Source organism: Rhinatrema bivittatum, chromosome 8 (assembly GCF_901001135.1).
Source record: "Rhinatrema bivittatum chromosome 8, aRhiBiv1.1, whole genome shotgun sequence".
In the NCBI taxonomy this organism is placed as follows: domain Eukaryota; kingdom Metazoa; phylum Chordata; class Amphibia; order Gymnophiona; family Rhinatrematidae; genus Rhinatrema; species Rhinatrema bivittatum.
Genome location: NC_042622.1, coordinates 14228279 through 14243806, shown reverse-complemented (window position 1 = coordinate 14243806; position 15528 = coordinate 14228279). Strand labels below are relative to the sequence as shown.

General features: G+C 50.5%; 1 protein-coding gene across 5 annotated transcripts in view; it reads right to left on the bottom strand.

The window, feature by feature from the left end:
* The window catches only part of MTG2 (mitochondrial ribosome associated GTPase 2), a 29604-nt gene extending 14356 nt beyond the window's left edge, over positions 1–15248 (bottom strand). For 2 of the 5 annotated variants that reach the window (XM_029611763.1, XM_029611768.1), the window contains exons 1-3: positions 15191–15248; positions 14429–14618; positions 446–593 (exon numbers count right to left, since the gene is read on the bottom strand). In XM_029611763.1, coding sequence (XP_029467623.1) covers positions 446–593; positions 14429–14584 — 304 coding nt within the window. In that variant the 5' untranslated portion in view covers positions 14585–14618; positions 15191–15248. Of the gene's footprint in view, positions 1–445; positions 594–14428; positions 14619–14973; positions 15118–15190 lie in introns of those variants that run through there. The other 3 variants (XM_029611764.1, XM_029611765.1, XM_029611769.1) reach the window with 3 other exon arrangements.
* Positions 15249–15528: the final 280 nt, after the last annotated feature.

Here is a 15528-nt window from a genome sequence, read left to right as displayed (position 1 = left end):
GGAGTGGAGGCAAAACCCAGGAGTCTGGACTGATCTGGGTACATACAGGGAATATGCATTAACAGAAGTGCATGACAGAACAGGATTAGTGAATCACATATAACACGGGTCTAAGTTTAAGAAATGCCAACTCGTGCAGCTTCCTGAAGACACTAGCAAAATGCCAACAGCAGTCTGTCTCTCATTCACAGAACTGGAGGACAGAAGGCAAAAGGATCCTGTAAATGGCAAAAGGCATGGCTTTTTCTTACTGCAATTAGAGCCATACAACTACATTAGCAATGAGAAAAAGCACAAATGTTCACCACAGAAATTATTATATAGGGGGAAAAAAAAAGCACAGGTGTTTTTCTAAACAATTGATAAGAGGTTCTGTCTTGTAACAAGGAACTTGTGCAGGACATTGGCCCCTGGATTCAAATCCCTTCTACCCCCATCTTTTTACCTTTTAAAATCACATGTCCCCCATTACCCCCATCACCACCGTCAGGTCCTCCAAACTCCTTCCTGGGCTCACTGTGGAAACAGCTGGCGCCTCGGCCTCCCTTTCCTCCGAATACAGAAACTCTGCGCTGGTCCACAAAGTATCGAGTCTGGGCAAGAGAGAGGCGAGATTGGTTTCCAGGCTGTCACATTAAACTCTAAAGAAATCAACCGCCACTTCATTAAGGGCGACTATGATAAAATGAGGAAAGTGCTTAGTTAAACCTGAAAGGAGCAGGTGCAAAGGTTAAGAGTTTACCTCAGGCATGGTCACGGTTAAATACCATCTTGGAAGCCCAGACCAGATATATTCTACGCATTAGAAAAGGCAGAAGGAAGGCTAAACGACTACCGGCATGGTTAAAAGGTGAGGTGAGAAAGGCTATAATAGCTAAAAGAACATCTTTCAAGAAATGGAAAAGGGATCTGAATGAAGAAAAACAGGAAACAGCATTAGCACTGGCAAGTCAGAGGCAAAGCACTGATAAGGAAGGCAAAGAGAGAATTTGAAAAGAAGCAAAAACTCATAATAAAATCTTTTTCAGGGACATTCAAATTAAAAAGCCTGCGAGGGAGTCAGGTGGACCATTAGGCCAAGCCATTTTGCAGGAAGGATAAAACCGGGGACACTGAAGCCCGCAAAGCAGCAACACCTTTGGCCACACACCAAGCCTCAAAAACCTTCCACACTCAGATGTAAGACAACGAGGTAGTAATAAAAATCACAAAAAGCTTCCATATAGATACTAAAGCAAAAATTAAATATACCAGCAGATATTAAAGAATAATTGGTCCAGGAGGAAAAAGACCTCAGAACCTATGTAGAACATATAAGCATATAAATGGGTAGATCAATCACAGGTCTAAAAAAACCTCCAAAATCAATTTATTAGCATCAAAAAAACATTTTATTGTTCTTTTTCCTTTTTTTGTGAATATTCATGTATAAAAAATAGATTTGTCTTAATAATAAAACTCAAACTGGCTTATAAGGCTTATAAAGAAGTATCAGATCAGCTAAACTCTGTTTATGATGTCCAAACTAATTTGATTTGTTCAGATAAGTTAATGAGAAGAAAAATTGAAAATATTGAAAACAGGACACGCTATTTAAACTTAAAAATATTAAATTTTCCTTGTATAAAAGCGATATCTCCTAAAGAACAATTAAAGAAATATTTAATGGACGTGTTATTAATGTCAGCTGAAAAAATTCCTGTAACATCTAAAATATATTTTGCCCCAATATCTAAAAAGGAGCTACCACCCAGGAAAAAGATCTAGGCATCATAGTGGATAATACTTTAAAATTGTCGGCTCAGTGTGCTGCAGCAGTCAAAGAATGTTAGGAATTATTAGGAAGGGAATGGTTAATAAAACGGAAAATGTATTAATACCTCTGTATCACTCCATGGTGAGACCGCACCTTGAGCACGGTGCGCAATTTTGATCACCGCATCTCAAAAAAGATATAGTTGCGATGAAGAAGGTACAGAGAAGGGCAACCAAAATGATAAAGGGGATGGAACAGCTCCTCTATGAGGAAAGGCTGAAGAGGTTAGGGCTGTTCAGCTTGGAGAAGAGACAGCTGAGGTGGGATATGATAAAGGTTTTTAAGATCATGAGAGGTCTTGAACGAGTAGATGTGACTCGGTTATTTACACTTTCGAATAATAGAAGGACTAGGGAGCATTCCATGAACTTAGCAAGTAGCACATTTAAGACTAATCGGAGAAAATTCTTTTTCACTCAACGCACAATAAAGCTCTGGAATTTGTTGCCAGAGGATGTGGTTAGTGCAATTAGTGTAGCTGGGTTCAAAAAAGGTTTGGATAAGTTCTTGGAGGAGAAGTCCATTAACTGCTATTAATAAAGTTGACTTAGGGAAAAGCCTCCATTATTACTGGCATCAGTAGCTTGGGATCGTCTTGGTGTTTGGGTAATTGCCAGGTTCTTGTGGCCTGGTTTGGCCTCTGTTGGAAACAGGATGTTGGGCTTGATGGACCCTTAGTCTGACCCTTAGTCTGACAGTGGAGCAGTAAAATAAATTCTGAGGAGAAACCGTGGGGAGCAGACCCCATAGGCCCTGTGCCCCCCCCCCCCCGACCAAGCTAAATCTACCGGCAGCGCCTCATCCAGGCACCCCTGCCCCCCCTACAGGGCCCGGGTGCATTGGGGAAAGCCACGGGGAGGAGGGGGGGGCGGGGAGTCCTCCAGCCACCCCACCCCCCAAAAGCACTGCCAACTCTTCCGGGGAACCTAAAATGGCTGCTGTTCCCGCGCTGGCCAAGGACGAAGGCCCAACACGGGAAACCCCGTCCCCAATAGCAACCATATGGGCAGCGGAAGGAGGCCCAACGCACCGGTGTTTTGCAGGGGGAGGGGAAAGAGAAGGCCCCTCACAACCTGAAACACACACCGAGCAGAGAGAGAGACGGCTGAGGCAGTCAGGAACCACGCCACACGCGCGGCAAGCCCAACCATAGCACCCGGTTAACCACGAAACACAGTCCCCCGAAAAACGCCACCCCGATTGCGAAAACGCCGCCCGTAGAGCTGGGAGAGACTTACCGCCCAGCTGCTGCTGCTTCCTGCTGAAACTTTTTTTTTGTTTTTTTTAAAAATTTACAAAGATAACAGGGCCTCTGCTCTCCTAAGGCCAAGGGGAGCTGTCCAGCTTCAGCTCAGCCTGAAAGCTAGGGGAGAAAGAGCCCTAAAAACAAAAAGCAGCTGCCCCGAGCTGAAAAGCCAACTAGGCAGCCTCCTGAAGGGAGGGATCTGGACCACCAGATTTGCACCTCATGGATGGGAGCCAGAGCAAGCGTACAAAAAGGTCACCAACGTCCAGCTTGTTCACCTTAACCCAACCCCTGGGAGAAATACTCCTGAGAAAAATAAATGGAAAAGAAAAAAAGACCGAAAATCACCAGAAACTGCAGGTGAATGCACCAGCCACCATCTGCTGGAGACAGAACTGCAGGTGGCACCACTGCTTATTGAGCAGTGTCAGTTAAACTTTCTCTGTCTCCATCTGTTGGCATGGATGCATAAACCCAGAAGTCTGGAATGATCTGGGTACGTACAGGGAATTAATGTTTACTTGATACTCTACTTATTATTTTATAGACCTCTATCATATCTCCCCTCAGTTGTCTCTTCTCCAAAATGAAGAGTCCTAACCTCTTTAGTCTTTTTTCATAGTGGAATTGTTCCATCCCTTTTATCATTTCAGTCGCCCTTCTCTGTTCCTTTTCAATTCTGCTATATCTTTTTTGAGATGCAGTGACCAGAACTGCACACAATACTCAAGATGAGGTCGCACCATGGAGCGATACAGATGCATTATGATATCCTCTGTTTTATTCTCCATTCCTTTCCTAATAATCCCGAGCTTTCTATTTGCTTTCTTGGCTGCTGCTGCTCACTGAACAGGAAATTTCAATGTATTATCATTGATGATGCCTAGAACTTTTCCTGAATTGGACTCCTAATGTGCAACCTTGCATTGTGTAGTTATATTTTGAATTATTTTTATTTATTTATTTTATTTATTTAAGGTTTTTATATACCGGCAATCATGAGAACATATCTTGCTGGTTTACATGAAACGGGAGTGCATTAAATACATCAAACTAGAACTGAGGTGACCGAAGGTACAGTTACAATTAACAAGGGTAGCAAAACTTGGTGAAGAGGAAGAAATAGGAAAGAATAAACTGGTTAAACGATATACAAGTCAAATTACAAGTTATGTGCAAATGGCATGATTAATGGCTGAATGTTTTAGAGGAGTCCTTGGATTGTGTCCTTGGATTGTGTCATTAAATTGTGTCTGGGAAAGCTTGCTTGAATAACCAAGTCTTAAGTCTTTTCCTAAAAGTTAGGAGGCAGGGTTCTAGTCTGAGATCTGTGGGCAAGGAATTCCACAGAAGGGGGCCAGCTGTGGAAGTGGCGCGATCTCTTAGGGTAATGTGTCTAGTCGTTTTCGCAGGGGGAACTTGGAGTGTGCCTCTATAAACATCTCTGGTAGGTCTTGTCGAGTTGTATACTTGGAGAGGGAATTGAAGATCGAGGGAAGTGCATTGATGTATAGTTTTGAAAATGATACATATGGCTTTGTACATGATACGGAAGTATACGGGTAGCCAATGTAGCTCTTTCAGGATGGGTGATATGTGGTCTCTTTTCTTGTGCCTGTTAGTAGTCGGGCTGCTGAATTTTGCACCATCTGTAATGGTTTGGAATAGGAAGAAGGCAGACCTAGCAATAGGGAATTGCAATAGTCTAGTTTTGAAAAAATGACTGCCTGGATGATCGTTCTGAAGTCTTGAGCATGGAAGAGAGGTCTTATCCTTTTCAAAACCTGGAGTTTAAAGAAGCAGTCTTTGGTTGTTTTGTTGATGTGTGCCTTGAAGTTTAGCCGGTTATCCAATAACACTCCTAAGTCTCTAACTTGTGTGGTATGTAGGTTGGTAGGAAGAGCAATGTTAGGTGTATTGTTCTCAGGAGAGATGAGTAGGATTTCTGTCTTGGAGGAATTTAAGATGAGGTGAAGGCTGTTGAGTAGATGTTTGATTTTTTGGTGGCATGATTCCCAGTAGTCAAGAGTTTTAGAGTATGAGTCTTTGATGGGGATGATGATTTGAATATCATCTGCGTATAGGAAGTACTTTAGATTGAGGTCAGTGAGAAGTTGGCAGAGAGGAAGCAGGTAAATATTGAATAGAGTCGGAAATAATGAAGAACCTTGTGGGACTCCTATGGCTGAGTCAAATCTTGAGGATTCCTTGTTTTGGAGTTTAACTTTGTAACCTCTGTTATTGAGAAAGGTTTTGAACCAAGATAGGACGGTGCCGCAGATTCCTATGGACGACAACTGGTTTAGGAGGATGGCGTGGTTGACAGTGTCGAACGCTGCGGATAGGTCTAACAAGATCAATAGGAAAGAGTTTCCTTTGTCGAGGCCCAGTAATATATGGTCTGTCAGCGAGGTGAGGAGGGATTCTGTGCCTCGATTTTTTCGGAAGCCGTGTTGTGGTGTGAAGAGAAGATTGTTGTCTTCGATGAAATCTGAGAGTTGGGAGTTCACTAGTTTTTCCATGATCTTGGCGATGAATGGGAGGTTAGCTATGGGGCGGAAATTGTTAGGGTCCTTCGGGTCTAGGTTAGGTTTCTTTAGGAGCGGTGAGATTGAGGCCATTTTGAGATCATCTGGGAAGGTTCCTTGGGCTAGAGAGCAGTTGATGATATTTTTCAATGAGGTGGCTATTGTGTCTGGAACAGATAGAAGTAGTTTGGAGGGGGATGTGGTCTGCAGGATGAGACGAAGGTTTCATTCTTCTCAGGATGGTTTGTATTTCCGTGGAAGAGACGGGTTCAAAGGTGTTTAAGCTGACGTTTTTGTGGGCAGGTTGTTGATATGTCTGGAGGTCGGCTGTATTGGGAGGCAGTTGTGTTAGGAGATTGGTGATTTTATCTTGGAAAAACTGAGCGAGTTCTTCCGCTTTGGGTTGTGCCATGTTGCCGGGGATTTCTCGCGGAATGGTTTGAGTGAGGCTGGAGACATAAGCGAAGAGGGCTTTGGCGTCAAAGACCAGGCTGTGAATCTTAGAAGCAAAATAGTCTTTTTTTGATTTTGAAGTGAGGGATTTGTACTGGTATAGTGTGGATTTGTATGAAAAGATGGTGATGTCACAAGGGGTTTTGCGCCAAGTCGCTTCTTTTTTTCTTAAACTTTGTTTTAGTTTTCTGAGTTCATTAGTGAACCAAGGTTGTCTGTTGGATGCATTGGTGTGAGATTTTTTTGTAGTTGAAGGACAGAGCTTGTTGGCTATGTTTTCTGTTATGTTGTTCCAGGAGCGAATGGCAGTGTTCGGGTCGGTGAGGTCTAATAGGGGGAGCTGTGAGACCAATTGGTTGTTAAGGTCTTCTGGTGAGCATCGCCTCTTGTAGTGGAATGAAGGAGAGGGGATGTAGGGAGTGTTGGATTTTTTCAGCGTGAATGAAGTAGAGATGAGAGTGTGGTCTGACCATGGAACCTTTTTGTTCTTCAGATTGGATGTAGTCGTAATGCCCTTGTTGACGAAAATCAAGTCCAGAGTGTGACCCGCTTTGTGTGTGGGTTCGTTGACTAGTTGTTGGAATCCCATAGCAGACAGGGCTGTGATGAGTGTTACACAGCTGTTAGATGGTGAGGGATTGTCTATGTGCAGATTGAAATCTCCTAAAATGATTGCTGGAGTATCCAGGTTAATGAGCATGGTGGTGATTTCAAGGATGGGGGAGACATTGGATTCTAAGAGTCCCGGGGGGGCATAGACAAGAAGGATTTGAAGATGTTGTGAGGTGAAGAAGCCGACTTCCAGTTTAGAGTTAGAGCTGAAAGGATGTTGGGAGAAGTTGAGGCTTTTTTTGGTAGCCAGAAGGATACCACCTCCTCTTTTTTTCAGTCTCGGGAGTGAAAAGAAATCATAGGTTTGTGTAGGTAGTTGGTTTATTAAAGCTGTATCTGAGGGCTTAAGCCATGTTTCGGTAACTGCACAGATATCTGGCTTGGCGTCGGTGAGATAATCATTGAAAATTAGGGATTTCTTCGTTAGAGATTGTGCATTGAAAAGAGAGAGTGAGAAGAGGGAGAGGCCTAGAAGCTGGGTGATTGGTGTAATCAAGATTGGGGTGAGGGTTTTTAAGTTATTGTGAAGGGCTCGTCTGGTAGATGTTCTTTTAGGTAGGAGGCGGTATTGTAGAGTTGGTATTGGAAGAGCAAGAGACATTGTGGATGGTTAGCTGGCTGGCGCAGAGTGTAGGCGGAAGGCAGATGGGAGGATAGGCTGGGATTAGGAGATAAATAATTGGTTGGTTAGTGCTCTGGAAGAACGCTGGAAGGTTGCTTGCTGAATGGGCGCAGACTGGTTGGTTGCTGAGTGCTTGCTGAGAGGGCGCAGACTGGATGCTTGCTGAGAGGGCGCAGACTGGATGCTTGCTGAGTGCTTGCTGAGAGGGCGCAGACTAAAGGGCGCAGACTGGTTGCTTGCTGAAAGGGTGCAGACTGGTTGCTTGCTGAGTGGGCGCAGACTGGATGCTTGCTGAGAGGGCGCAGACTGGATGCTTGCTGAGTGCTTGCTGAGAGGGCGCAGACTAAAGGGCGCAGACTGGTTGCTTGCTGAGTGCTTGCTGATGAGTGCGCAGACTGGATGCTTGCTGAGTGCTTGCTGAGAGGGCGCAGACTAAAGGGCGCAGACTGGTTGCTTGCTGAGTGCTTGCTGATGAGTGCGCAGACTGGATGCTTGCTGAGTGCTTGCTGATGAGTGCGCAGACTGGTTGCTTGCTGAGTGCTTGCTGATGAGTGCGCAGACTGGATGCTTGCTGAGTGCTTGCTGATGAGTGCGCAGACTGGTTGCTTGCTGAGTGCTTGCTGATGAGTGCGCAGACTGGTTGCTTGCTGAGTGCTTGCTGATGAGTGCGCAGACTGGATGCTTGCTGGGTACTTGCTGAGAGGGTGCAGGATGGTTGATTACTTAGAGGGCGCTGTATGGGCGCTGGATGGTTGCTTGGCGGAAGAGAGCTGGAAGGACGTGAGCATGTTGGATGCTGGTTGAGCTCTAGTGTGGTATTGGTGTGAAAACTGCTCGGGGACGCGAGGGTCGAAACGAAGGGGCGAAACAAAGGGGTAGGCCCCTTTGTCGCGCTCCTTCGTGCGCGCGACGCCCGGCGCGCGACGCCAGGGAGAGCGGTGGTTTAAATACCCCGCCGGTCGCACCTGTGACGTCACCGCCGCGACGTTTTTTGTGGGCGGTTCGGGGCGAAGGCTCGCGACTCGGCTCGGGGCCTACTGGCAGCGTGGGCTCGTGGTCCGGGTCGAGGCCGGCTGGAGGCGAGGGTTCGCGGCTCCGATCAAGGCCGGCTGGAGGCGGAGGATCGCGGCCTTTCAGGTAAGTAAGCCGCTGGAGAGAAGGGCCGGCGATCGGCGAGGGAGCCCGATCGGGGGGAGCGGAACAGGAGGCCTTACCCCGACGGGCTTCAGCGCCGATCGCGCAGGCCAAGTTCACCGCTGGAGCCCCGTGGATCGAAAGGAGGATGAAGAGGAGAGCGGCGGTTTAAATACCCCGCCGGTCGCACCTGTGACGTCACCGCCGCGACGTTTTTTGTGGGCGGTTCGGGGCGAAGGCTCGCGGCTCGGCTCGGGGCCTACTGGCAGCGTGGGCTTGTGGTCCGGGTCGAGGCCGGCTGGAGGCGAGGGTTCGCGGCTCCGATCAAGGCCGGCTGGAGGCGGAGGATCGCGGCCTTTCAGGTAAGTAAGCCGCTGGAGAGAAGGGCCGGCGATCGGCGAGGGAGCGGAACAGGAGGCCTTACCCCGACGGGCTTCAGCGCCGATCGCGCAGGCCAAGTTCACCGCTGGAGCCCCGTGGATCGAAAGGAGGATGAAGAGGAGAGCGGCGGTTTAAATACCCCGCCGGTCGCACCTGTGACGTCACCGCCGCGACGTTTTTTGTGGGCGGTTCGGGGCGAAGGCTCGCGGCTCGGCTCGGGGCCTACTGGCAGCGTGGGCTCGTGGTCCGGGTCGAGGCCGGCTGGAGGCGAGGGTTCGCGGCTCCGATCAAGGCCGGCTGGAGGCGGAGGATCGCGGCCTTTCAGGTAAGTAAGCCGCTGGAGAGAAGGGCCGGCGATTGGCGAGGGAGCCCGATCGGGGGGAGCGGAACAGGAGGCCTTACCCCGACGGGCTTCAGCGCCGATCGCGCAGGCCAAGTTCACCGCTGGAGCCCCGTGGATCGAAAGGAGGATGAAGAGGAGAGCGGCGGTTTAAATACCCCGCCGGTCGCACCTGTGACGTCACCGCCGCGACGTTTTTTGTGGGCGGTTCGGGGCGAAGGCTCGCGGCTCGGCTCGGGGCCTACTGGCAGCGTGGGCTCGTGGTCCGGGTTGAGGCCGGCTGGAGGCGAGGGTTCGCGGCTCCGATCAAGGCCGGCTGGAGGCGGAGGATCGCGGCCTTTCAGGTAAGTAAGCCGCTGGAGAGAAGGGCCGGCGATCGGCGAGGGAGCCCGATCGGGGGGAGCGGAACAGGAGGCCTTACCCCGACGGGCTTCAGCGCCGATCGCGCAGGCCAAGTTCACCGCTGGAGCCCCGTGGATCGAATTATGTTATGTTATCTCTCAGTGCACCAACTTGCCTGTTTCTTGGCTGTCTTGCTTCCTCATGGAGTCTTATTCATAAGCTTCCTTTCTTTTTTTGTCCATTACATATTATTGTTTATATTTATTTATTTAATATATTTCTATACCGGACTTCATGAATGGAATTCACATCAGGCCGGTTTACATGGAACTTAGAGGATTAACAAGTGTAACCAAACAAGAAGGCCGAAACAAGCAAAGTTACATATAACAAGGGGATAGAACTTGGGGGCTATAGTAGCCAGGAAGTAGACAGAGCGGAATTAACAACATATAAATAATATATGACGGGTTAAGAGATTAGTAAACATCCCATTCCTTGGGCTGAGTCTGACGTGACATTTTGACTTAGGGGAAGGCTTGGAGGAAAAGCCACGACTTAAGTTTTCTTCGAAAGGTAAGAAGGCAGGGTTCCAGCCTTAGGTCAGTCGGTAGTCTGTTCCAGAGGACAGGGCCTGCTGTGGAGAAGGAACGTTCTTTGGTGGATTTATATGTTTACTCTTTTACAAATGAAAGGTCTGCACCTTTTATTATGGTCCTACCACACTTTTGTGCTCACTTTTCAGCTGTTAGTGCTGTGTTTGTGCTTTTTATGTATTCCTGCATGAGACTCTACAGCTGTCTGTGCTGTATTCAAGCCCTCCCTGCATCAGCGTGATGCCTTCATGAGTTTCTGATCAGGATAGCAAAGTCTCTGAATGGCGGAAGCAGCAAGAGCTTTTAGAAACATAAAAAGGAAAATTAGTTTCTTACCTGATAATTTTCGTTCCTGTAGTACCAAGGATCAGTCCAGGACACCTGGGTTGTGACTCCGCACCAGTAGATGGAGACAGACTAAAACTTGTGGGCGGAGCCATATATGCCCCTGTGCCAGTCACAGCCCCTCAGTCTTACGGAATGTCAAAGTAGAACACAACCAGAGAAGTAAACCAAACTAGATACCGCTAACTAACGGGGAAAGAAACACCCCTTCTGGAAACGGACTCTCCAACCGAGAGAGCGAACAAGCGGAACAGAGCAAATCAAAAAACACAGAGCGGACTCTCCATTACTTCAGCGCAGCACTGCGGGCGGGATCCTGGACTGATCCTTGGTACTACAGGAACGAAAATTATCAGGTAAGAAACTAATTTTCCTTTCCCTGTACGTACCAGGATCAGTCCAGGACACCTGGGATGTACCAGAGCAACCTACTGAGGGTGGGAAGCAGAGAGTCCCGCTCGGAGTACCCTCTCTCCAAAACCCCCAGAATCGGTAGCCCGGACATCCAGCCGGTAATGCCGGATAAAAGTATGCAACGACTTCCAGGTGGCCGCCCTACAAATCTCTTGAGGCGACACCTGAGAAGCTTCCGCCCAAGACGCTGCTTGAGAACGAGTCGAGTGAGCCCGCAGCCCCACGGGAAGAGGTTTGCCCCGGACCAAGTAAGCCGAACCAATGGCCTCCTTGAGCCAACGAGCAATCGTTGTGCGGGACGCTGTAGCTCCTTTCTTTGGTCCAGAGAACAGTACAAACAGATGATCTGTGACCCGAAACGGATTAGTGACCTCCAGATATCGGAGAAGGGATCTCCGCACGTCAAGCTTCCGTAACTCCCTCTCTTCAGTAGCAGAGGAGTCTCCGCACGCAAAAGCGGGCAACTCCACCGATTGATTAACGTGAAAAGACGAGACCACTTTCGGTAGAAAGGAAGGGACCGTCCGTAAGGAAACCCCCGATTCAGAGATACGCAAGAAAGGTTCCCTACAGGACAGGGCCTGTAACTCGGAAACACGCCGTGCCGAGGCAATCGCCACTAAGAATGCCGTTTTTAAAGTGAGATCCTTAAGAGTCGCGCGTTTCAAGGGCTCAAACAGCGCCATGCATAGAGCGGAGAGAACCCAATTGAGGTTCCAAGCCGGACAAGGCAGACGTAAGGGGGGGCGAAGGTGTTTAGCACCCCGAAGGAAACGAGCAATATCCGGGTGAATCGCCAGAGACTTACCTCGCAAACACCCCAGCGCCGCCACTTGGACCCGTAGGGAACTGCACGCCAGACCTTTGGCCAGACCCGCCTGGAGGAACGCCAGAACCTCAGCGACGGAAGCCGAAGTGGGGTCCACCCCGCGCTGCACGCACCAGTCCTCAAAGACAACCCAGACACGGACGTAAGCCAAAGACGTCGACTGCTTCCTGGAACGCAGTAGCGTGGCCACCACCGCATCTGAATAACCTTTTCTCTTCAGTCGATTCCTCTCAAAAGCCATGCCGCGAGACAGAAGTGATCCGCATCCTCCAAACAGACGGGGCCCTGATGGAGTAGGGCCGCCATTCCCTGGAACCGAAGGGGTGCCGCCACTGCCAGTTGTACGAGGTCTGCGAACCACGGCCGGCGAGGCCACTCCGGTGCCACCAAGATCACGTTGGCCGGATGCAACTCTATGCGCCGTAGAATCTTGCCGATCATCGGCCATGGGGGAAACACGTAGAGCAGCACATCCGTCGGCCAGGGAAGCACCAGCGCATCGACGCCCTCTGCCCCCCGCTCTCGACGTCGACTGTAAAATCGCGGGGCCTTCGCGTTGTGCCACGTGGCCATCAGATCCATGTGGGGCACTCCCCACATTTCGCAAATGAGAAGAAAAGCTTCGTCCCCCAGCTCCCACTCTCCGGGATCTAGACGATGACGGCTGAGATAGTCCGCCTGCACGTTGTCGACTCCCGCAATGTGAGACGCTGCGAGGTTGCTGAGATGTAGCTCCGACCAGGCCATCAAGCGCTGAGCTTCCTCCGCCACCTGGGGGCTCCGGGTCCCCCCCTGCCGGTTGATGTATGCCACGGTGGTCGCATTGTCCGACAACACTCGGACCGCCTTTCCTCTCAGCAATGGTAGAAAAGCCTGCAGGGCCAGACGGACCGCTCTGGTCTCTAGGCGATTGATAGACCACTGGGCTTGCGACACCGACCATAGGCCTTGAACTGAGCTCCCTAGGCAGACCGCTCCCCAACCGGAGAGGCTGGCATCCGTGGTCACCACTGTCCAACTGGGCACCAGGAGGGAGACTCCGGCGGAAAGGTGACTGGGGTCCAGCCACCAACGCAGGCTGGATCTCGCGTGTCCCGCTAGAGGAAGTGGTAAGTGGAAATCCTCCGAGACCGGCTTCCAGCGGGAAAGCAAGGATGACTGTAAGGGTCGCAGATGAGCGAACGCCCATGGCACCAGCGCCAGCGTGGAAGCCATAGACCCTAGGACCGTAAGGTAGTCGCAGACTCGTGGTTGGCGGAGAGACAACAAGCGTTGTACCTGAGTTTGCAATTTGACCATCCGTTCGAGGGAAAGAAACACCTTGCCCTGCTTTGTGTCGAAAAGAGCTCCCAGATATTCCAGGGTCTGCGTTGGTGTCAGATGACTCTTGCTGAAGTTGACCACCCATCCCAGGGACTGCAACAGATGGAGGACCCTGGCCACCGCCATCCGACACTGATCCTCGGATTTCGCCCGAATCAACCAGTCGTCCAGGTACGGATGGACATGGAGACCTTCTCGGCGCAGTTGAGCCGCCACCACGACCATCACCTTCGTGAAAATACGAGGGGCCGTTGCGAGCCCAAAGGGGAGCGCCCGAAACTGGTAATGCCGACCCAGAATGCAGAATCTGAGGAAGCGTTGGAATGACGGCTGGATACCTATGTGAAGATACGCTTCCGTGAGGTCCAGGGAGGCCAGGAACTCGCCTGGCCGGACCGCGGCGATGACGGACCGGATGGTCTCCATTTTGAAGCGAGGAACGCGTAGGCATCGGTTCACCCCTTTGAGATCCAGAATTGGTCGGGACGTGCCGTCCTTCTTTGGAACGATGAAGTAAATGGAGTAACGGCCCTTTCCTTGTTGGCTGACAGGAACGGGGGAGATGGCTCCCAAGTCCTCTAAGCGGCGGATGGTGTCTAGCACCGCCACTTTCTTCTCGGGAGCCTTGCAGGGTGACACAAGGAACTTGTCCACTGGAATGCGAGCAAAATCTAACGCGTAGCCGTGACTTTTTTTTTTTTTTTTTTTAACAAAAAAAGCCTGTCGCTGTCCACGGTCCTGGAGCCCTAATCCAGCAGGGGTGAGTGAACCGGGCTCCCCGGTGTCACCCCTGACGCTGCTACTAGGCCAGCTGGGTCCTCGACCCTAGCAGCGGCCTCAACCAGGGGGGGGTGGTCCCCTCAGAACCTCACAACCCCCCTGGGAGGCAGGGCGAAAGGGACCTAAGGGACAATTTGGAAAATTACCCAAGTAACGTAGCCTAACTGGCCTAAAGGAATAAAAAAAGAGAACCGACCCTGACGGAGTACCAGAACCAGGGCAGGCAGGGCTGTGACCGGACCTGCACCATCTACTGGAGACAGAGTAAGACTGAGGGGCTGTGACTGGCACAGGGGCATATATGGCTCCGCCCACAAGTTTTAGTCTGTCTCCATCTACTGGTGCGGAGTCACAACCCAGGTGTCCTGGACTGATCCTGGTACGTACAGGGAACTCTAAATATATCCACAGGAGCCACTCTGTGACTATCTGTAGCAATGCAGCAGTCTCTCTTAGAGCCAGAAATGCACTGAGAACTATGAAGTCATGCATTTCCAGATTGCCTTTTGCTGACAACATGGATGGGCTAAAAACACTCAGATTACAAGAGAGGGGGAGAGAGGGGGAGAGAAGCACACAGCCAGTGCCTCAGATTTTCATGCAGAAATTGTACTGGTAGCTTTTCAAGTTTATGGCAACTAGAACCTAGGTTTAGCTCAGGATTTACCAGTTTCTTTTCGGAGAGGTTTCTCTTCTTTCCTGGTCGTCTTTGGCTGGCCCAAGTTGCACAACTCGTGGAGAACATCCTGCAGTGTGGAACTTGCTGCTGCAGCGCACATGTCAGCACTAATGATGCATACACAGGTTGCCTGCACAGCCACATGCCAGGTGCTGGCTGGGCTTAGCCTCAATGTGACCTGGAAATGAACAGGTAAAATGATATGCATTATATAATAGCAGGGGGCCCAGCAGCAATCATGATGAAGGCTCTGGGAAGACCTAGGCGAGCTAGGCCTGGGCACAGAGTGCCAACCATTAGGGGACATCCCCACTGCCACTCACGAGCCAAAGAGGCAGGGTGAGGTGGCCACCAGGAAGCAGAATTCTGAGCCCCTGCCTCCCCCTCCTTTCTTGAAAAAGGCAGATTAGGTGCCTCCTTAGGTTGCCAACCCCCCTCCCCCCCATTGTTGGCGATGATAGGCGACGGCTGAGGGAAATGAGGAGACAGCTGGGCACCGGAGAAGAGAATAATTTGTCCAAATCCTGATCTACCTTGAAAAAATAGAACAGGACCGGTGGAAGCACTAAGCGAGCTAGGCCTAGGCCTAGGGCGCCAACCATTAGGGGGCGCCGCTGACGTCGCTCGCGAGCAGATGAGGCGGCAGAATTTTCAAGGGGCTAAAAGTGCCCCTTCAAAATTCTGCCAGCCCCCGCCTCACCCTGCCTGCCCGCCCGCCCCCCCCCCAAAAAACCGAAAACAATAACTCACGAAAACCCCTGGTGGTCCAGCAAGCGATCTGCCGGGGTTGGGTTTTTGGTTTTTTTTTTTTCAAATGGCGTCGGTCAGCCATTGCCCTACCATGTGACATGGGCCGGCCAATGGCACCGGTAGCTCCTGTCACATGGTAGGGGCTAAAGGCCACCGGCGCCATTTTGGTTAGTGGCAGCCGATGGCCCGGGAGCGGCAGATCGCTCCCGGGTCCCTGCTGCACCATGGGTTTACGTGAGTATTGGGCGGGTGGGTTTATTTAAATTTGGGTGGGCGGTGGCATCTGGTCCCGCCCCTGAAGCCGGGGCTGCGACCGGGGGTGGGCGGTGCAAAGAAGA